Source organism: Plecotus auritus (genome assembly GCF_963455305.1).
Source record: "Plecotus auritus genome assembly, chromosome: 4".
Lineage (NCBI taxonomy): Eukaryota > Metazoa > Chordata > Mammalia > Chiroptera > Vespertilionidae > Plecotus > Plecotus auritus.
This window is the reverse complement of record NC_137775.1, coordinates 50,626,530-50,649,487: the sequence shown is the minus strand read 5'-3', so window position 1 is coordinate 50,649,487 and position 22,958 is coordinate 50,626,530. Positions and strand designations below refer to the sequence as shown.

At 38.8% G+C, this 22,958-nt stretch overlaps 1 protein-coding gene across 2 annotated transcripts in view; it reads left to right on the top strand.

Annotated features, from left to right (window-relative positions):
• The first annotated feature begins 804 nt into the window (after positions 1–804).
• MANEA (mannosidase endo-alpha) overlaps positions 805–22,958 on the top strand; it is a 45,490-nt gene continuing 23,336 nt past the window's right edge. The window contains exons 1-2 of one of the 2 annotated variants that reach the window (XM_080663576.1): positions 805–926; positions 20,258–20,839. In XM_080663576.1, the coding sequence (XP_080519702.1) occupies positions 20,296–20,839 (544 nt within the window). In that variant the 5' untranslated portion in view covers positions 805–926; positions 20,258–20,295. The remainder of the gene's footprint in view (positions 927–20,257; positions 20,840–22,958) is intronic. The other variant, XM_080663577.1, reaches the window with a different exon arrangement.

Genomic DNA, 22,958 nt, shown 5'->3' with positions numbered 1-22,958 from the left:
CCTAGATATTCTTTTTATTATTCTTTAAAATGTGCAAATATGGGATAATTTATATATGTATACTTCACAATTAATATGTGTTTAAAAAATTCAGTGAGATTTTAAGGAGAGCAAATTGAGTACATCAATAAGTTCTAAACTGTGAGTCAGGATTTCCTTGTTACTATGTAACCAAACAAAATAGAGAATTCTCTTGGCTTCTGAGGCTGATGTAAGATGGTACCTTCAGCTGTAACCACTATTTCAAAAGTTCTTTTTTTCTTCACACCCTCCTCACTGTTCTCAATTACCTCTATAAGTATTTCAATGCAAAGGTGATGTTATATAATACTTTGCAAATTAAAAATGTCACCTTTATCTGACTACTTTGGCCTTCCAAGTAAAGTTCCATTAAACACAACGTGGTTCCTTAATTTAAAAAGGTTGAAAATAACCAGTGTACTGGAGTTAAACGCAAATACAAATTTGCAGCTCCTGTTATCAAAATCAGCTGACAATTATTGGTGAGCGCGACCCAGTGGAACCTTAGGGGACCAGTTTCTAAGAGAGGGGCGAGTCATCCCCCTATGGAGAAAGAGGACGGGAATCCAGCCTGACTGTATTTCGACCTTTTTCTCCACTATTAGTTCCGGGCACACTAAAAAGCTCTCCACTCTTTCATCCACTTCCCTCCCCATCTGCCCAGCCAGAAGCGGCCTTTGCCAGGGGAACCAGAGCCCCGCCCCCGCAGTAAGCCCCGCCCCCGCAGTAAGCCCCGCCCCTCAGTAGGCCCCGCCCCCGGCTCCCGGAACGCTCCGCGCGCGCCCGTTTGGAGGCGGGGCAGGTTGGCCTAGCAGCCGGAGGCCGCAGGCATCCTCTCGCTCACCTCCCAACCTCGACAGCTCGGCCAGCGGAATCGCTGCCAGTGGCCGGGTTCCCAGACCCCGGTGAGTAACCTGGGGCAGTCGGGGCCCCGCACTCGCGGGTGCGGCGGGCACGGGGTCCAGTTCCTGCGCCTGCGCGCTGGTTCGCCAGCCAATCTGCTCGCCGCTCCCGTGCACCTTGGGGCCGGCGGCGGGAGGTGGGAGCTGTGAGCCTCGGACCCCGGGCCACTGCGCTCTGTCCCTCGGACCCCGTATTTTGGCCTGGGTTGGTTTTATTGCCTTCTACCTTGCTTTCTCCCCACCCCGTCGGTGTCCTCTCCGCCACTTGGGAATGGAACCTCCACTTGCCTCGGTTTTTCCTTCCTGTCCCGAGCAAATTGGGAATTCGGGAGTGAGGAACGCGTTTCCACACCTTGTCCCTTCATCCCAGGCTGCGGCCGGCCGGGAGCCGAGGGGAGGGGAAGGAGCGAGGCCTGCCGGTTCGGGTGGCAGCGGAAAGTTGCGGTCCCTTTCTCGCTGTGCTTTTAGGCGTCGGGGGCAGAGAGCAAGTTTGGCGAGGCCCCACAGAGACGTTTTTTCCATTCACCTGTTAACATGTTGGGCACTGTCATCGTAGACTTATATTTTGCTAAGTCTCAGGGTGCAACTATGGTGGATTGGTGTCTTTTTTCATTTTCCAAAAGAGGAAATTGAAATTCAGGCAGTTATGATAGTTTGTTTTTGGTTTTATTATTGCAAGACTCTACAGATAGCTGTTAAGAAGAAATGTAGAAGTGATTAAAAAAAATAAAAAGCAAGGGAGAATACCGTTAAATGAACTTAAAAAAAAAGACAAAAGGGACTGAAATGGGTTATGTTAACGTATTTAGACAATAGTTGGAAATATTAATACAAAATAAAATTTAGAGATTGGTAATGATATGTCACAATGCAAATCATTTTCATGATGTTACTCTATTCATGTTAAGCTATATGTAAGCCCTTTAGTGCAGTGACTATAGGGATTTTTCAGGCTCCATGCCTAAAACATTGGTCACGTGATGAATAGTAAGTGTATCATCAGAAAATAAGCTATTTTGAGATTAAATTTGGGCTACAATTTTTTAGTACGTAACAGTTAATCACTGTTTAATGAAAATATGGTCACATGTCAGCAGTGTTATATTCTGTAAACTTGATGTGTCTAATATGTTGTCGGAAGGTGGGATGGCGTGAGGGCAAAAGCTTGAGTTCTGGAGCTAGACTTGCCCTGCGCCTTGCTGGTTGCTTGACCTCAGGCAGGTTATTTGCCGTTTGCCAGCTGCTAAAGTTATCAAGGGCTCTGTGCTGTAGTTACCTCAGCTGTAAAATAGCGTGAAAAGGAATTTCTACTTCATAGATTGTTGTGAAGATTAAAACAAAAGGATGAGATTACGCTTAACTGAATTTTTGTTAGCCAGAGGATACAAGTGTTTACTTAAAACCAACCTGCAGACCTGGGCAGGAAGCCTTGGTTCTGAAGCTGATTTTGAAAGTGCCAGATATGTCTTAGAGTACTAGTGTATCTCTAGTGGCTTCATAGAAAATAAAATTAGAAGAAAACAATACTAAAAAAAGAAAGGCACCAGAAGTCTGTATAATAGATAATTAAAAGGTGAAATTTTTTGGCTTTTCTGAGTAACAAGATAACAGTAAATACTTTTTGAAATAATAGTTAAATCATACGGCTTTTGGATCCCTTGGACCTCACTAAACCTCCAAGTCAAAAACTAGCACTTCAAAGATTAAAAGCACAACACACAAATATAGAAACCATAAAGTTTAGAAAGAACCTATGATGTAATGTGAACTGTCCTTTGCAGATAACAGATTTTCAATAGCCAATACCTGGAGTCGGTTCCTGCTTTGAGAACCTATACATCTATATAACTTGCAGGTTTTTTGGTGTTTTTTTTTTTTCTTTTCTCTCAAGTGACTTCTGAAGTTTCACAAATGGAACCCAAATAAGTAGTTCCTCTATACTTTTCCTGTGAGATCATTACACCAGTTAGGCATTCCAAGGGTCATTGTGGTTTTTGCTATGTTGGACATAATTTTTATTAAAATTGATTTTTTAAATTTTTGGATCTGTATACCTATGATTCTTCCTGTATAATCAGTTCACTATAGACTATAAACATATTAAGTGTATGTATATGTATAGTCAGTAGAATCTGTCTATACACATATTGCCCAAATATATACCAGTATCAGAACAAAAGGGCCAGAAATGAAATTGTTTAAGCTGGACACTTAATAGTCACTGACTATGTATAAGATATATTGGGCTCTGCTACACGGTAGAGGTAAGGGTTCCATTTCTGGAGCAATGTAGTAGGGAATATAATACATGTAAATAAATAACATGATGCAATACATTTTTTAAAATGCCAATTTAAAAAGCAGGTAACGGCCGTAACCGGTTTGGCTCAGTGGATAGAGCGTCGGCCTGCAGACTGAAAGTCCCAGGTTCGATTCTGGTCAAGGGCATGTACCTTGGTTGCGGGCACATCCCCAGTAGGAGGTGTGCAAGAGGCAGCTGATCGATGTTTCTCTCTCATCGATGTTTCTAACTCTCTATCCCTCTCTCTTCCTCTCTGTAAGAAATCAATAAAATATATTTAAAAAAAAAATAAAAAAAAATAAAAAAATAAAAAGCAGGTAACGCTGTAATAATAGAATATGTGAGAAAGTGAGTGCTTTTCTCTCTGGAACCATTAGAGGTATCAAGAAAAAGAGGCAACATTTCAGCTTTGTCTTGAAGGATAAGTAGTATTTTAAAAGTTAGCCATATAGACAATAGGCATTTAAAGAGAATAAATCATGTTTTAGTTTTCAGTTTTTTGCCTGACTCCCAGCTTTGATAGTAGGCATTGTCATAAATGCTTGTTCATATTTATTCAGTGTAACGTAAGCCAGAAAGATTCTAAGAATTTTATAATGTTAACTTATTTTATCCTCACAAAAATCCTGAGTGAGGTGATAACTCGTATAGATGAAAAAAAAAAAAAAAAAAAAAAAAAAAAAAAAGGCAGGGAAAGGTCAGTTCACTTGTATAGGTGAAATAGCTAAAAAGGATACAACTGGAATTTGAACCTGGGTGTCTGAACTGTAGAGCCCATACTTTTAATCACAATGACATGCTGCCTTGCTTATGGTTGAGATGACTTACTCTTATTTGAGACTAGAGGCCCGGTGCACGAAATTCATGCACGGGGGGTGTGTGTCCCTCAGCCCAGCCTGCACCCTCTCCAATCTGGGACCCCTCGAGGGATGTCCAACTGCCTCTCACAATCCAGGACTTCTGGCTCCCAACTGCTCGCCTGCCTGCCTTCCTGATTGCCTCTAACTGCTTCTGCCTGCCAGCCTGATCACCCCCTAACCCAGGGGTCCTCAAACCATGGCCCGCGGGCCACATACGGCCCGCTGAGGACATTTATCTGGCCCACCGGGTGCCGATGCCTATCCTGCTTAGCAGCCGACTCGTCCCGGGCCCTCAGTGCGCATAGGAATTTGTTCATAGTTTTTTTTTAAACTATAGTCCGGCCCTCCAACGGTCTGAGGACAGTGAACTGGTCTCCTGTTTAAAAAGTTTGAGGACCCCTGCCCTAACCACTCCCCTGCCAGCCTGATTGATGCCTAACTGCTCCCCTGCCAGCCTGTTTTCCCCTAACTGCCCTTCCCTGCAGGCCTTGTCCCCCCCAACTGCTCTCCCCTGCAGGCCTGGGTCCCTCCCAACTGCCTTTTCCTGCAGGCCTGGTTGCCCCCAACTTCCCTCCTCTGCCGGCTTGGTCACCCCTAACTGCCCTCCCCTGCAGGCTTGATCGCCCCCAACTGCCCTCCCTTGCAGGCCTGGTCCCTCCCAACTGCCCTCCCCTGCTGGCCTGATCACCCACAACTGCCCTCCCTTGCAGACCTGGTTCCTCCCAACTGCCCTTCCTTGCTGGCCATCTTGTGGTGGCCATCTTGTGACCACATGGGGGCAGGATCTTTGACCACATGGGGGCAGCCATCTTGTGTGTTGGAGTGATGGTCAATCTGCATATTACTCTTTTATTAGATAGGATAGATGCCTGGTGCATGGGTGTAGGCCAGCTGGTTTGCCCTGAAGGGTGTCCCGGATCAGGGTGGGGGTTCCCTTGGGGTGTGGGGCGGCCTGGACGGGGGGCCTGTGGTGGTTAGCAGGCCGGCCACGCCCCCTGGTGACCCAAGCAGAGGCCCTGGTATCTGGGGTTTATTTATCTTGTACAGTTGAAACTTTGTAGCCTGGAGCGGAGCCAAGTCTTCTGCTTGCTCTGTGGCCGCAGCCATTTTTGTTGGGATTTATTTATCTTCTATAATTGAAACTTTGTAGCCTTAAGCGGAGGCCTGGGCCAGCCAGGGTGTGCGGAAAGCTTGGCTTCCTCCATTGCTGGGGCAACTCTAGCCTCCTGCTCTTTCCAGCTCCATGCCGCCATTTCTGTTTGGGTTTATTATCTTCTATCATTGCAACTTTGTAGCCTTGAGTGGAGGCCTAGGCCGGCAAGGGCAGGTGGAAAGCTTGGCTTCCTCCATCGCTGGGGAAACCCAAGCCTCCCTTCCTGCTCTCTGTGGCCGTAGCCATCTTGGTTGGGTTTATTTGCATATTCGCTCCTAATTGGCTGGTGGGCGTGGCTGGTGGGTGTGGTGGAGTGATGGTTAATTTGCATATTACTCTTTTATTAGATAGGATATGAAGGTTGGGATAGAACCATTGGTCATCTATAATGATGTGATAATTTTTTTTAAGTGAATGTAAAAAAAAAAGGGGGGGGAGACAGAGGGTCCAGTTTAAGAAATTACATTGACAGGCAAGAGAGAAAAAAAGGCATCGACTTTCATAAATGGATTTTTTTGGTGTTTTATGTTCATATGTAGATCTGAGAAGTTTATATATTACAAATATTTAAAAAATCAGAACTAACACTAACTGGTTTGGCTCAGTGGATAGAGCTTCAGCCTGTGGACTGAAGGGTCCCAGGTTCAATTCCGGTCAAGGGCATGTACCTTGGTTGCGGGCACATCCCCAGTAGGGTGCAGGAGGCAGCTGATCGATGTTTCTGTCTCATCGATATTTCTAACTCTCTATCCCTCTCCCTTCCTCTCTGTAAAAAATCAATAAAATATATTTTAAAAAATCAGAACTATGTTGCCTATATTTCTTTCCTTTTTATTTATTTTTAAATACAATCGGTATTTACCAATTGATTAAAACATTACCCTTTTATACTTTTTCACATACATTATCTTGCATGATTCACAGAACAACTTTGTCAGAAAGCAAGACAGGCAATATACTCTTTTGCAAGAAGAGATTAAGTTACTTACTCAGGGTCACACAACTAAATCAACATGACTGATTCTTGCATTCCAAGATCAATATTCTTTCCATTATATATCCTGACTCTCATGCATTTCACCACTGAGCTAGTCAACGTCTCAAAAGTCAATGTCTTGCTGATTTCTAAATTCAGTAGTTATTTCTCCATCCTCTGTGACTCATCAATATTCATTACCAGTGATTATTTTCTTATAAAATATCTACCCCAAACTTTTCTGATAAGGATTGCTTTCATTTTAGAAGACAGAGTAAGAAAACATAACTGTATTTTCTCACCCAGAGGTAATCATTACACCTATTTACCTTATTTTCTCCCTCTGTGTGTATCTTTAATATAATTGAGATAATGTTATATTCATAATTTTTTCTACTTCATGGAAATTTAAGGACAACAAATCACAGGTAACCAAAAATAGTTATATCATTCCTTTATTCTTATCTACAGGGCTGCCACATTCCATAGGTAGGAATTTCACTCCCTGGAGTCCCTCAGTGCAGAGCTTGAAAGAGTACATGAGTTGGCCCTTCCCAGAAATAAGCAGGTATTAGGTTAACAGCGTATATCCTCCAGTTTGCTTTCTTTATTTTTCCTTTTTAATTTTCAAACATGTTTAGACTTAAAGGTTTCAAAAATAATACAAAGAATTAAACAATTCTCCTTTGCTTTTTTCTGAAGATTCATCAAATGGTAATATTTTACCACATTTGCTTTATCATTGTACACGTACACACATAGTACATTGTGTACAATTACATATATATAATTGTATGCATGTGTGCACATATGTGTGCACATATAAATATACATAGACCTGTGTGTATGTGTCTAACATTTTGATGTTTCCTCATACTTAGATCCAGATTAAATTTTGAGAAATACCACAGCAGTGATTCTGTGTCCTTAAGACATTCTCTCAGGAGATTCATGATATCTCCTTCCAAAATTAACTGAAGAACTTAATTTTTATCACTTGTCTAATAACATGGTGTCTGCTAGGTTCTGTACTGTTAAGTTATTATTTTCCCTTTGTAGTTAATTAGATATCTTTTGGGGAGACATCCTGTTTCTCATCAAACTTTTTCTCCCTCATTTAATATCCATTGATAACTCTTATCTCATAATTATTATTATGATAGTTGCCAAATGGTGATATTCTAATTCCATTATTCTATCGAAATTTATTAGTTGACTTTCTAATATGAGTCTACTTTATTCCACTTATTTTTGCATTTTTAAAAAATATAGATTCAGTAGTTCTCACTTTATTTTAATGCCTTAGTTTATTCTTATTCCTTATTTTGTTGCTGAAATTGTCCCAGATTTAGCCAGTGGTTGTCCCGTCAAGCTGGATATACTTCCTACATTTTTTGTGTATTTCCCTACTTTCTAGGCTTACCTTATAAATTTCCATCCACAGTCTTAGAATCAACATTTCTCCAAAGAACCTGGTTCTTTTAAGTAGAGAAGGGTACTTAAAAACCAAAATCTTGGCATCAGATGTGTTAATTGCTGCTGATGTTGCTTTGGTTCTAGACTCAGTGGTCAGAGCTAGGAAATAATGTGAATATATTTACATGTACACACACGCACGCACACACACACACCCCTACACCTATCTGTTGATGGTAAAAGCCCCAGATCCATACTGAAACTGCCAATTACAATCTAACAACACAATTTTTATTCTAGTCCCCTACTTTTTTATAACTCACTTTTTTTTTATCAGTGAAAATTCTGGGCCCCATTTTCCAGCATATATTGCTTATTTGCTTACTTCTAGAATACACATTAAGTACTTCAAGAATTGCTAACCGATACCATTGCAAAAAAAAAACAACTTACTAACTGGAGTTCAACATTTAATATTAGATATGTTTGTTTTAAGTGTGCTAAATATAAAATGGCTCAAAAAATAAGACTATGCAAAGTTATAATCAGAGAAGAGTCTTTCATTCCCCAACCCTTCTATTTCATTTTCATCTCCTCCATATTTTCCACCTTGTTCCTCCTCACCCCTTTTAAATAACCTAATTAAAGTCTTGTTTAGTCTTTGTGTTTCTTTTGCTCATGAGAAAATGTATACTTTCTATTTGCAGTTGGCTTTTTTCACTTAGCAGTATATCCAAAAAATCACTTTATGGGATTTCAAGAATCTCTTCCTCATTTTTTTCCCGCTGAATATGCCAACCAGTACAATTACAAACAAAGCTGTATGTGAATTTATGTGCTATTGTTTGTGTATTTTCAAGCTAAATTCTATGAAGTAGGATTGATGACTCAAAAGGTAAATGGATGTGTAATTTTGTTAGGTATTGCCAAATTCCCAAAAAGGTTGCACCAATTTGCCTTCACTGGCAATATATGGGAGTGCTTGTTTTTTTCACTCTCTTGCAAGAGGATGTATTTTTATGCTTTCTTTTTTCCAATGTCTTATGTAAGAAATGATATCTTTGTAGTTTTAATTTGCATTTTTCTAATTTTGGGTGAGGCGGGTCTTGCAAATATATCTTCACTCAGTTTGCCAGTTGTCCTTTTACTTTCTTTATAGTGTTTTCTGATAGTTAGGATGTCCCCCATACATTTTTTTTGATAGCTCAATTGATGTTTCTTTCTTTTCAGATTTAACCCATTGGAATTAAAAATTATTCAAAGTGTGTATACATTTTTGGACACTATATATTTTTAAAGATTTTTATGTAGTTACTGTACTTTATTCCTTCTGAATTTTGAGTCTTAAGTTATAAAGCCTATCACTACACTCAGGTTATAAGCGAATTCAGGTGGGATTATTTATTTAATCATTTGAATGATTCTGAGCCTTACAAGTTGCATTATTCTTTGGGAGATTTGGGTCCGAAAGAGGGGGGGTTGTTGAAAACCCCTGTTTCAAAAGTAGCAGCAGAGAAGCAGAGATCATAAGTAGAATGTGGCAGCTGAAAAAATGAATAGAGTTTTTGGCAGTTTTAGGACTCTGTGGGGACCAAAATTGGAATTGAGAGTCCTTCCCAATCCATGAAAGATGCATGCTTTGATTTTAGAACCTATGGTTGAACCTATGGTTGTTATTGAGTAAGGATAAATCAGAAATAAAACAAATATTGATAGGGACTTAAGCCCAATTTTGAAGATTAAGATAGGGACTTAAGCCCAATTGATTAGATTAAGATAATTCTTTACTCTAGCAGACTAAGAAGCAAAAAATAAGCTTTCTCAAAGGAAAATAATATATAGGGCCTCATGTTGTCTCTAAAAAATTTTATATACAGTATGCAGCATTCAATAAAAATAAACCTAGCTTACAAAAAAAAAGAAGATAGTGAATGTCCAGATAATAAGAGAGAAACAAACAAACAAACAAAACATTAAACAGGCAATAGAAATAGAATCTCTAAGATCCAAATTCAGGTTATTAGAGTTGCACTTTATATAAATGCAGTTAAAATATTCAAGGAAGTAAGAGAGAAGATAGATAATTATAATAGAGACTGATCTTTGGAAAGAGTGGAATGTAAATTCTAAGACTAAAATGTCTTTAAAGAATCAAGAAAAAAAAAACAATAGTTGAGTTTTCAACAGAAACAGTGAAAGGCAGAAGATAGTAGGGAATGCTGAATGAAAATAATTGCCAATATAGAAATCTATACATACATGTTAAAGAGAAGAAATAAAGGTATTTTCAAATGAACTAATATGGAAACAACTTAGCAGCAGCAGGCTACAATAAAGGCCCTAGTAAAGGAATAATTTCTTCACTCTAAGGAAATTATTTTTAATAGAAGTATAGAGATGCAGGAAGATGTGAAGATCAAAGCAAAGGGTAAATATAATGAACATTGGCTATACAAAACAATATAATATCTGATTGGGTTTATGATATACTAGGGGCCCAGTGCATGAATTCGTGCACCTTGAAAGGAACTGTGTGCTGCGAGGCTGAGGTGGGCACAGCCTCTGTGCCCTCACCTGGCCCCTCCCGCCATGGCCCCCGGTGCCCTGTCTTCCAGCAGCCCCACTCCCGCCGCCATCGCTCCCACGTGCTGATGGCGCTGGCCCCGCTCGCACCCGCTGACTGCACGGAGCGATTGAGGCTGCTGACTGTGCGGAGTGATTGGGGCCTGCACCAGCAGCAGGTGCAAGCAGGGCCGTCGCCGGCAGCAGGTGCAGAGGCGGCTGCTGGCCCTGATCGGCCCTCAGGAGCAGGGGGAGGTGGAGAAGCCCTGAGGGGTGATCAGGGCCAGCAGCTGCTGCTCACACCCACTGACGAGTGTCAAGCAATCGGGGCTGGTGCAAGCAGGGCTCGTGCCGGTAACAGGTGTGAGCGCCGGCGGGACCTTGGTGCATGGGAGCAAAGAATTTCCAGTAACCACCAGAGGCTTGCCCTAATGACAGCGACCAGTGCCCTGCCTGCCTTAGTCTGGTGCCCCCACTCACCTGCTCCACCATCCTGCCGTGACCAATGCCCGCTATGTTCTGCGCTCTGCTGCCTGCTGCCCATGCCCACCATGTTTCACATGCACCCACTGGTGGTCAGCACACATCACAGCGACCGGTTGTTTGATTGTTCAGTTGTTCCGCCATTTGGTCTATTTGCATATTGACCTTTTATTACACAGGATTATATAGGATGTAAAAAAATAAAATACACTTAAATAGAAGCAAAAAGTTGGGGCAAGCATAAAGACAATATATATTTTTTTCTGTGGCTAATTTTAATATTTTTCTCCCCATCTTTCGTTTTCAGCTGTTTTTCTATGATATGTATACAAAACCATATATAGTATGGTCTTATTAATATTTATCCTGTTTTAGGTTCAAATTGCATCTTCAGTCTGTGAGTTGATATGTTTTCTTAGCTTTGGAAAATTATCAATTATATCTCCAAATATTGCTTTGACTCCATTATTGCTCTCTTATCTCCCATTTTGGAATATGTTATTCACATGTTAGAATTTTATATCCCGTGTATTTCTTTAATTTTTTTAAACTTACCTCCTTTTGTCTCTTCAGTCTGAATAGTTACTTCTAAACTGTCTTTCATTTTCCTCATTCTCTAAATGTATATATTTTAGGAAAGATTGACAGTCCAATTTGAGAATAGTGCTACCAATGTGGAGTTTGAAGTCATATTTGAAGGGGCTACCGGATCTTGGTTTCAAGAACTCTTAAAAACTTAAGTTGCTGAAATTTGTTCAGAATAAAACTCCATATTGAAGAGTAAGGTCTGGAAATAATTTTCAAATTGATTAAGTGGGAACAAAATAGAAGTGAAGGAAATAAAAACTTCCAGATAATTATGGGAATGGAAAAAAACCTAACTGATCTCATAAAAATTTTAGGCCATATCAAGACTTCACATAAGCAGCAGAAAAATTATCTCTGTAGAGCTGTGAGGCTGGAAAAACTATCACAATTCAACATTTATTTCCAAAAATTAAGGGGAAATTATTTCATGTTATACACTCAACATATGTTCCAAATAGGTTCTGTGACTGTAAGCAAAACAATTTATAACAAAACCAATTTTACCATAATCTAATTGCTATAAACCAAACTTAAGTTCCTACATCTCGTCAACATTGTAACAAAAGAGCATTTAACAAAATGAAGTTATTTGAGGACTTTGCTGCCTTTAGCAACAGAAAATGATTGCAGTCAAATCCCATAAAAAGTAATTATAGGCAAAAGGTTATCATACTTGTAAACTCGGAAAGCATGCTGGAGATGTGCTCACAAAACATCTGACAACTGTACCCTAATATTTAAGTTAAAGCAAACAAAATAATTAGTGAGGTTTGAATGAATAAGTAAATTACAAATATGAAAACTCAGAAATGAGGTAATATTAATCTGAAAATATTTAGAATAAAAAGCTTCACAAATGATTTGATAAATAAAGTCTAGAAGACAAGCACAACAGATAAATCCTTATGAGAAATACAGGGTAAAGAGAAACTTAAAAATCAAAATAAAATGAAGAGGTGAAAAAGAAAGTGAGTGCATTTGTAAAAATTCAGCAAAAATTCAAAGGAAGTAGTAGGACTTCCCGTAGAAGAAAGGCAAAACAATGCAACAGAATAAATTTAAATAGAAAATAATTTGATGACAGTAAAAAAGTGGATGTCACCCAGCTGACTTGGCTCAGTAGTTGAGCATCAATCTATGAACCAGGAGGTCACAGTTCCATTCCCTGTCAGGGCACATGCCCTGGTTGTGGGCTCAATATGAGGCATGCAGGAGGCAGCTGATAAATGATTCTCTCTCATCATTGATGCTTCTAGCTCTCTCTCCATTTCCCTTCCTCTCTGAAATCAATAAAAATATATTAGGGGGGTGGGGAGGGAATGGATGTCAATAGGTTAGCTCATTTCTTGATGGGAAGATAATTTTCTGTATTATTGTTTCTGTTTTTGCTATGAATTTTAAGGCATGGCTATTTGAAGAATGAAAGAAGTTGGTGATGTAATAGCAGGTTGATGAAACATGAGAAGGAATGAAATAATTCTTTTTAGAAAAGTGAACATACTAGGGAATATTAATAGGATTATTAAGCAGTTGAGTGTTGATTTTAAATTTATGGTTGTAAATTCAAAATGAAAAGTCAGCATGGCTGTTTTTCTCCAGTATCATTCTGTGATTATGGATCAAGGTCAAGACAAACATTTATTTGAGGTTTTCTCACAGAAGTATTAAAAAAAGAGAAAAGTAAAGGGAGTTAAAGGTATTTGCAAGTGAGGAATTACAATGCTGGATTATCTACACTAATAAAAGAGTAAGATGCAAATTGACTGTACCTTCGTGACACCCACCAGCCAATCAGGAGTGAGTATGCAAATTAACCCAATAAAGGTGGTGGGTTAATTTGCATATGCAGGTGCCAAACGGCTGTGGGCAGGGCAGGACACAGGCATTCTGCACCGCCCCAGCTGCTCCAGGCCTCTGGGCAGTGTGGAAAGGCGGCTCCAGGCCAGAGCGAAGGCGGTGCCGGCAGCCAGAGGAAGGAAGGCCCATTCTTGCACGAATCTTCGTGCATCAGGCCTCTAGTGAGATACATACTCACCAGAGACAAAACATGAAGAAAAGGAGAAATAACAAAAAAGTGGTAGAATTGATGGGTTGGACATCTCAGTAAGACCCAGGGATTGCCAGAATGAGAATATTAGTTAGGGGGGTCCAAGCGCAGAAGATTATGTTTAGAAAATGGAGAAAAATGAAATAGAGATTTTGGTCAATGATTGTAAATGAACAGATTAAAAGTACGAGTATGACACTTTAGTTGGTGAAATGGGGTGGAAGAACAGAATATTAGAAATGAGGCAGTGAAGGACTGGGAGTCTAAACTGCTGCATGGATCATCCATATTGGTAGAATACTAAAAATAGTAATAGAAGTTGGGTAGGAAAGAAAACAGTCAGTCAGTGATGATTTTGCTAAAACCATCAGTGAATGGGAGATTATTAGATTCAGATAATGGTAAAGCTTGATGACTTGAACGTCTTTTTTTTGAGTCGCTTCCTCCTCCTAATTTAAAAATATTATGCCAATATCCTATCTAATAAAAGAGTAATTTGCAAATTGACCATACCTCCGCTACACCCACAAGCCAATCAAGAGCTAGAATGCAAATTAACCCAATCAAGATGGCTGCAGCCACAGAGCGAACAGGAGGCTTGGGTTTCCCTGGCAATGGAGGAAGCCAAGCTTCCTGCACACGCTGGCCGGCCCAGGCCTCCACTCAAGGCTACAAAGTTTCAATTATATAAGGTAAATAAATCCCAACAAAAATGGCTGTGGCCACGGAGCGAGCAGGAGGCTTGGGTTTCCCTGGCAATGGAGGAAGCCAAGCTTCCTGCACACGCTGGCCGGCCCAGGCCTCCACTCAAGGCTACAAAGTTTCAATTATAGAAGATAAATAAATCCCAGTTCCCAGGGCCTCTACTTGGGTCGCCGGGGGGCCATGGCCAGCCTGCAAATCACCACAGGCCCTTTGCCCAGGCCGCCCCATGTCCCAAGGGAACCCCCACCCTGATCCAGGACACCCTTCAGGGCAAACCAGCTGGCCTCCACCCGTGCAGAAGGCCTCTATCCTATCTAATCCTATATTATAAAAGAGTAATATGCAAATTGACCGTCACTCCAACACACAAGATGGCTGCCCCCATGTGGACACAAGATGGCCACCACAAGATGGCTAGCAGAGGAGGGCAGTTGGGAGGGATCAGGCCAGCAGGGGAGGGCAGTTTTGGGCGATCAGGCCAGCAGGGGAGGGGAGTTGGGAGGGAACAGGCCTGTAAGGGAGGGCAGTTGGGGGTGATCAAGCCTGCAAGGGAGGGCAGTTAGGGGTGACCAGGCCGGCAGAGGAGGGAAGTTGGGGGCAACCAGGCCTGCAGGGAAGGGCAGTTGTGGGCGACCAGGCCTTCAGGGGAGGGCAGTTAGGGGTGACCAGGCCTGAAGGGGAGGTCAGTTAGGGGCAGACAGGCTGGCAGGGGAGCAGTTAGGCATCAATCAGGTTGGCAGGGGAGTGGTTAGGGGGTGATCAGGCTGGCAGGCAGAAGCGGTTAGGGGCAATCAGGAAGGCAGGCAGGCGAGCAGTTGGGAGCCAGCAGTCCTGGATTGTGAGCGGGATGTCCAACTGCCTGTTTAGGCCCGATCCTACCGGAATTGCACCTAAACGGGCAGTCGGACATCCCTCAAGGGGTCCCAGATTTGAGAAGGTGCAGGCTGGGCTGAGGGACACCTCCCCTGTGCACAAATTTCATGCACCCGGCCTCTAGTTTTGTTTATAAGTCTTCTGTGGCCCGGTCCCCTGTCCTCTTACTTAGGTACAGTGTGTTTACAACATGTCACTACAGCTTTGCTTTACCTTTACCCTACCATCTTATTTTCTGTGCCTCAGCCAAAAGAAGCCTTATTGTTTCATGTCCAGTATCTTTGGGCATACTGTTTCCCTGGTGACATTCCTTTTTTTTTTCTCTATCTCTTCCAGTCTATTTATATTATGTTCATACTTCCAAGATTTTACTGTTTTTTTTTCCTGAAGAGTTTTCATTAATGCCTTAGTGTATATGACATTTTATTCCTTTATATGCCTTCCACTTCTCTTTTGACACTTTTGAGTTGTAGTTATTTGCATATGTCTTTCCCTTCCTCCTGGACACTAAGAACCATGAACTTAAGAATTGTGTCTGTCCGGCCAGCATGGCTCAGTGATTGAACATCGACCTATGAACCATGAGGTCACGGTTCGATTCCGAGTCAGGGCATATGCCCAGTTTGTAGGCTGATCCCCAGTTGGTGGTGTGTAGGAGGCAGGCAGCCAATTGATGATTCTCATTATTGTTTCTACCTCGCTCTCCCTCTTTTCCTCTCTGAAATCAATATATATACAGCAGTTCTCGGGTTACGTCAGACTTGATGTACGTCATTTTTTGGTGATGTTGCCATCTCCCATTTATTTATAAAAAAAAATGTTCCATCATTTCAACGTATGTACATATGTGCTTTATGTTTTTTATTATTTATTTGCCACAAGTAAAGGTCAGGAATTACCTTTCCTCTAATTTTTTTTATTGTTTCACTTCATTACTGCCGTGTATGTGCTCCATCTGAGTGACATAGGTGCTTATGTAGGTGGGTTCTGACTTACAGCGAAAATCAAGTTATGTCGCACCATAGGAATGGATCTCCGGTGTAACCCGAGGACCTACTGTATACTAAAGGCCCGGTGCACGAATTCGTGCACTGTTGGGGTCCCTCGGCCTGGCCTGCAGGATCAGGCCAAAACCGGCTCTCCGACATCCCCAGAGGGGTCCCGGATTGCAGGAGGGCGCAGGCCAGGGTGAGGGACCCCACCGGTACACATTTCGGGGCTGGAGAGGTACGTGGGAGGTTGGCCAGGGAGGGACTGCGGGTTTCAGGGTACGTCTGGTCTGTCTCGCTTAGTCCCGATCAGTCAGACCCCAGTAGCAAGCTAACCTGCCAGTTGGAGCATCTGCCCCCTGGTGGTCAGTGCACATCATAGGGACTGGTCGACCAGTTGACTGCCCCCTAGTGGTCAGTGCAAGTCATAGCAAGTGGTTGAGCGGCCTTAGCATACATTAGCATATTACCCTTTGATTGGTTGAACGGACAACTGGACGACCAGACACTTAGCATATTAGGCTTTTATTATATAGGATATGTATGTATATGCATATACATATATATGTACATATAAAAGAATTGTCTTATTAATCAACCTAGCATACTTCATTTTTATATAATACAGTTGCTCAATTGAAAATGAGTTCTGCATCTTTTTGTTTTCTAGAGGTTTTTTGTTTCTGTTTTTGTGTTTTGATATTTCTTTTTTTTTTTTCATTAGCAGTGAATTTCTTTCCATTTTATTTTTTTGCTTTTTATTTTATTTTATTTTATTTTTTATTAAGGTATTATATGTGTACATATCTTACCATTGCCCCCCCACTGCACTCCCATACATGCCCTCACCCCCCAATGTTTTGCATCCGTTGGTTACTCTTATATGCATGCATATAAGTCCTTCAGTTGATCTCTTATTTCCCCCACCTCTCCCTAACCTTACTGCTGTAATTTGACAGTCTGTTTGATGCTTTACTGCTTCTGTATTTATCTTTATGTTCATCAGTTTATAATGTTTTTCATTATCCCCAAATGAGTGAGATCATGTGGTATTTTTCTTTCATTGACTGGCTTATTTCACTTAGCATAATGTTCTCTAATTCCATCCAGGTGCCTACAAATGGTAGTAATTCCTTCTTTTTTATGGCAGCATAGTATTCCATTGTGTAGATGTACCATAGTTTTCTGATCCAGTCATCTGCTGACGGGCACTTAGGCTGTTTCCAAATCTTAGCTATTGTAAATTGTGCTGCTATGAACATAGGGGTGCATACATCCTTTCTAATTGGTGTTTCTAGTTTCTTAGGATATATTCCCAGGAGTGGGATTACTGGGTCAAATGGGAGTTCCATTTTCAGTTTTTTGAGGAAACTCCATACTGTTCTCCACAGTGGCTGCACCAGTCTGCATTCCCACCAGCAGTGCACGAGGGTTCCTTTTTCTCCGCATCCTCGCCAACACTTGTCATTTGTTGATTTGTTGATGATAGCCATTCTGACAGGTGTGAGATGGTATCGCATTGTCGTTTTGATTTGCATCTCTCGGATAATTAGTGACTTTGAGCATATTTTCATGTGTCTCTTGGCCTTCCTTCTGTCTTCTTTCGAAAAGATTCTATTTAGGTCTGTTGCCCATTTTTTTATTGGATCATTTATCTTCCTTTTATTAAGTTGTATAAGCTGCCTGTAGATGTTGGAGATTAAACCTTTATCAGTGGTAACATTTGCAAATATGTTCTCCCATACAGTGGGATTTCTTGTTGTTTTGTTGATGGTTTCTTTTGCTGTGCAAAAGCTTTTTATTTGATGTAGTCCCATTTGTTTATTTTCTCTTTGGCTTCCATTGCCCTAGGGGCAGTATCAGTGAAAAAGTTCTTTTGGCATATGTCTGAGATTTTGCTGCCTGTGGATTCCTCTAGTATTTTTATGGTTTCCCGTCTTATGATTAAGTCCTGTATGCATTTTGAGTTTATTTTTGTGTATGGTGTAAGTTGGTGATCTAGTTTCATTTTTTTGCATGTATATGTCCAATTTTCCCAACACCATTTATTGAAGAGACTGTCTTGACTCCATTGTATGCTCATGCCTCCTTTGTCAAATATTAATTGCGCATATTGGTTTGGGTCGATATCTGGATTCTCTATTCTATTCCATTGATCTATATGTCTGTTCTTGTGCCAGTATCAGGCTGTTTTGAGGACAGTGGCTTTGTAATACAGCTTGAAATCTGGTATTGAGATCCCTCCTACTTTATTCTTCTTTCTCAGGATTGCTGTGGCTATTCGGGGTCTTTTTTTATTCCAGATGAATTTTTGGAGAGTTCTTTCTAGGTCTGTGAAATATGCCGTTGGTATTTTAATGGGGAGTGCATTGAATCTATAGATTGCTTTGGGTAGTATGGACATTTTAATGATGTTGATTCTACCAATCCGTGAACATGGTGTGTTTTGATATTTCAACCAAATAAAATAATTTTTTGTTTGTTCCTGGGAGAACAATAAGGATTCAACTCTTTCTCATTTTAAATCAACTATGTCGAATTTTATAATGCTTGTTTTAGCTTAAATCTTATGTTATTGATTGATTACATAATGTACTTTAATGAGTTCAGCCTGTTGGTGTGGTCACAGTTTATTCATGTAATAACAGTATTAAAATATAACTTTATGGATGGGGTCCCTAAATTAGATTATTAGGAACAACAAAAAGTGTTGCTTTTATAATCTTAGTTTTAAAGTTTAGGAAGGAGAATGATATGAGAGCATTTTCATCTAACTAGTGGATTAATATAATTCCAAAACAAAATCCCCAGTCTCATCTACCTATTCCTTTGCTAAAAGTCCATTTTCATGGCTTTTTATAAGAGTGAAGGAACTAATGTGAAGGAACTCATGGATGGGGAAGTGGCAAAGAAGGTTTAGTAATCAATATTGTTTCCCAGAAGTTTTGTATATTTCATATACATCGAATTATATATATAATTATACACATTTGTAGTGTACATAAAATATATGTAAGGTATCCATATATCTCTATATAAGATGAATATGCACATTATATATGTGTGTATATATGTACCTATGTATGACTTATATATGGTATATGGATGTACCATAGCTACTTAAATAAAAATTTGAAACCAGGAAAATAAAATTAATATTGGTTAGGTATGCTTATGTTTGGGAAAAACTATTTTAAAAAAGGGTGAGGGAATATTAAACACAAAACTCAAGTGGTTTCCCTTAAGCAAAGAGAAGGATTAGGGCTGGTGATGGGCAAAAGGCACAAAAGGTGGAGATAGACTTTTAAAATCTGGCACTTTTATTTTCTAATGTTTGTTTCAAACTAAACATATTTTTTTATATTAATCTTTAGGTTTGATATTGTTCACAGTTAAACAAAGTTGACTTTGAGGAGAGTCTCTGAATTTCAGCCTGTAAAGAAGTAATGCTTGCTCATCTTAGTATTTCTTGCGTATATGCATAGAAGAAGCATCAGTTTATAGACAGTTTTTGTGTGTGACAAATACTTGGGTTTTAGATTAAATTTTACTTGTGTGTCTTTTCCATCATGGTTAATTATTTTAACTTAATGCTTTAGAGTAACAACAAAGTGATAAACAGTAGAAAATCATATTTTATAAATACAATCAATGTAAACGTTTCATCAAATACCTATCTAATAAAAATTTGTGCATGAAAAGACTTAAATATTTTATCCATGTATACATATATATACCTATGTACATAAACACACCCTATTCATATGTGTATATATACACACTTAATAAAACATAAAGAACATACATGAAACCACTTTAGAAGTTGTAAGTTAATTTTACAACTTCTGTTCAATGTGATTTTAAAAATCAGGAATCTAAGTTGTGATCATTTAAATTTTTTTATCTTTCTATTCCATATAACAAATGTCATTTAAAATGGGTGATTACTCCCTTCTTGTGAAATAATTATTTTTTGTTGAAAAAATTAGTTTCTTGAAAATCTCACAAGTATTTCCTTTTTTAAACTATGAACTTTAACTTTATATTTAGAAAATTTTAGTCCCTATACATAGAATGTTTTAATTATATTCAGTATTTGTAAAATCTTCCCAAATGATAAAAAATATATTTGTTTTGTTAAATAATATTTTCAAAATGTTTATCTGACAAAATATAATTATGGTATTTCCAAATATTGCATTTAGTCTAGCCATATATAGATTCTGTTGTAGACATAAGTATTTGATATAATTAATACCCTAATGTACTGTTAAATTTTTTCAATGTAATGAACTTCGTGCCTTTGAGTTTTCATTTTTTAATACATTGGAAAATATTAATAATACCACTTACTAATTACTGTTTTTCAATAAATTACAGCTAAACATATATCATTTTGGAGTTTAAAGTATGTCATCATGGCAAAGTTTCGAAGAAGGACTTGCATCATTTTGTCACTTTTTATTCTATTTATTTTTTCTGTGATGATGGGTTTAAAAATGCTGAGACCAAATAAAGGTACTTTTGGAGCTCCTTTTGGACTTGATCTTCTTCCAGAAGTTCGTCGACAAATTCCTCGCTTGGGGAAAATTTTTGATTCTGAAATGAGTGACACAATCAACAGTGAAACAAATATCAAGAATTTAAAAAACGTTGAATTTACTTTGAAACCTCCCAAAGCCTCTGAACCTTACCTGGAAGAACTGCCACCTCTGAATTATTATTTACATGTATTTTATTACAGTTGGTTTGGAAATCCACAATTTGATGGTAAATACATACATTGGAACCATTCAATGCTGAAGCATTGGGACCCTAGAATAAACAGTAATTATCCACAAGGGAAACACAAACCTCCAGATGATATTGGCTCCAGCTTTTACCCTGAGTTGGGAACTTACAGCTCTCGGGATCCTTCTGTCATCGAAACTCACATGAAACAGATATACTCAGCTTCAATTGGTAATTATTTTATTTTATTGTGTGTGTATGAGTGTAAAATATATAATTCTTGTAGAAAATTAAGTTACTAATCTTCACATTATTATAAGTGCAGACTTATAAACTCCAATTAAACTATATATGTTCTTAAACATACAGAAAACCACTTTTTTTTTTAATCCTCACCCAAGGATATATTTTTTTAATTGATTTTTAGAGAGAGTAGAAGGGAGTGGGGAGAGAAAGAGAGAAACATCAATGTGAGACAGACATCGATTGGTTGACCAGGGCCAGGGATAGAACCTGCAACCCCAGGTACATGTCCTTGACCGGGAATGGAACCTACAGTCCTTCCGTGCATGGGGTGGTGTGCTAACCACTGAACAACACTAACAAGGGCAGAAACCGCCTTTTAACACTAATTTGTTTAATTTTAAAATTTTGTAGGATTTCTGGATATATTTTTACTAATTTCTCATTTACTACTCTTTTCAAATTTTATTAAATTTTTATTTATGTAAGAGACCATGAATTCTCCCCTTTAAGTATACAATTTAATGATGTTTTTCAAAGATGTACACCTGTTTAAATACCACCCGTCATGAAATAAAATACTGTATAGCCCAAAAAGTCTTGTCATGATTCCCTTATTCAGCCCCACCGTTCCACCCAGAAATCTATGTGATTTCTATAACTGTAGAGAAGTTGTGAATGTTCTCTTACTACATAAAATAGAATTATTCAGCCACTGAGCTACACCGGCTTGGCAATCTCTTCTTTTTTAATTTCTGTGTTTATTTCATTTACCTTTAGGTACGGTTGATTTTTAAAGTTTCATTTTACTGTTTCTTTATCCCATCTGTTCTGCTCCTTCCCCCCCCCCCCCCCCCCGCTTCTTCCTTCTCTTATATTGAATATGTTTTTGCTGTTTTATATTCTCCTTTGGTTTATTACATATAATCCATTTTATTTTACGATTGTTGCAACATTTACAAATCTAAGTTTATAGTATATACTTATAGCTCTAATTTCTATGTTCTATGACATAAATTATGACAAAATAGGATTGGTAAATTCACATAGTATTAACTAGTGCATGTGTATGTGTCCGTATCTATTTACAATTTACTTTTTGGGGGAAGACCTTTCAAATGACTTTTTCCTATTTTCTACAAAGAATTTGTATTACATTCAATTCTTTTTTATTTCAAGGTTGATGTGTTTGTGGCTATAAAAGCCATGCTTGATTGACAGGAAAAAAAAAGGATATTCATGGTAGTTTTAGTTTTCTTAATGCAAACTGAACTGTATACAGTGAGGCTCTTTTTCTCTTCGATCAGATGCATGACTGTTTATATGTGAGCAATATGTAAATGGCATATTGCATATGTTATAGTTTAATTATGATTAAGAAAAAGTTTCAGTTCATATTTAGTTCTAAGCCTATCCAAAGTTTATGAAGACCATTCCCCCTGTAAATTATATATTACTACATAATATGTATGAACATGAGTCCTTTCAAATAAAACATTGTCAACAATACAATTTTAAATTTTTAAAATCTTCCCAGTTGTTGGCAACAATTATTTTTGACAGTATAACAGATGTTCACCTTCCTCCCCCATTAACCCTCTCCACCCTGCTCCCACCCCTCCCCAGGTCTTCCCTGCACTGTTGTCTATCCATGGGCTATGCTTATATGCATATAAATTCATTGGTTAATCTCTTCCCGAATTATCTTAAATTTTGACAATTTCAGTATTGATGCAAATATTTCTTTGGTAGATTTTCTGCAGGACAAAATTAAAAAACAACTTGATAGTAAAAAAAAAAAAAGGCATTATAACCCATTGGTAAATAAAGAATTTATTTCCTTATTAGTTAAATATTGAATTATACTAATCATTTTTAATTGAGATATAATTGCATTTAATATTTGGTAAATTTAAGGTTTATAGCATATTGATTTGATACATTTACATTGCAGTATGCTTGCCATTGTTGCATTAGTTACCTCTCTATCACATCACATAATTATTATTTATTCTAGTGATAGGAACAATTAAGATCTAGTCTCCTAGCAAGTTTTATGTTTATAATAGTTTTGTTTATACTCACTGTATATTAGATCTCTAGGTTG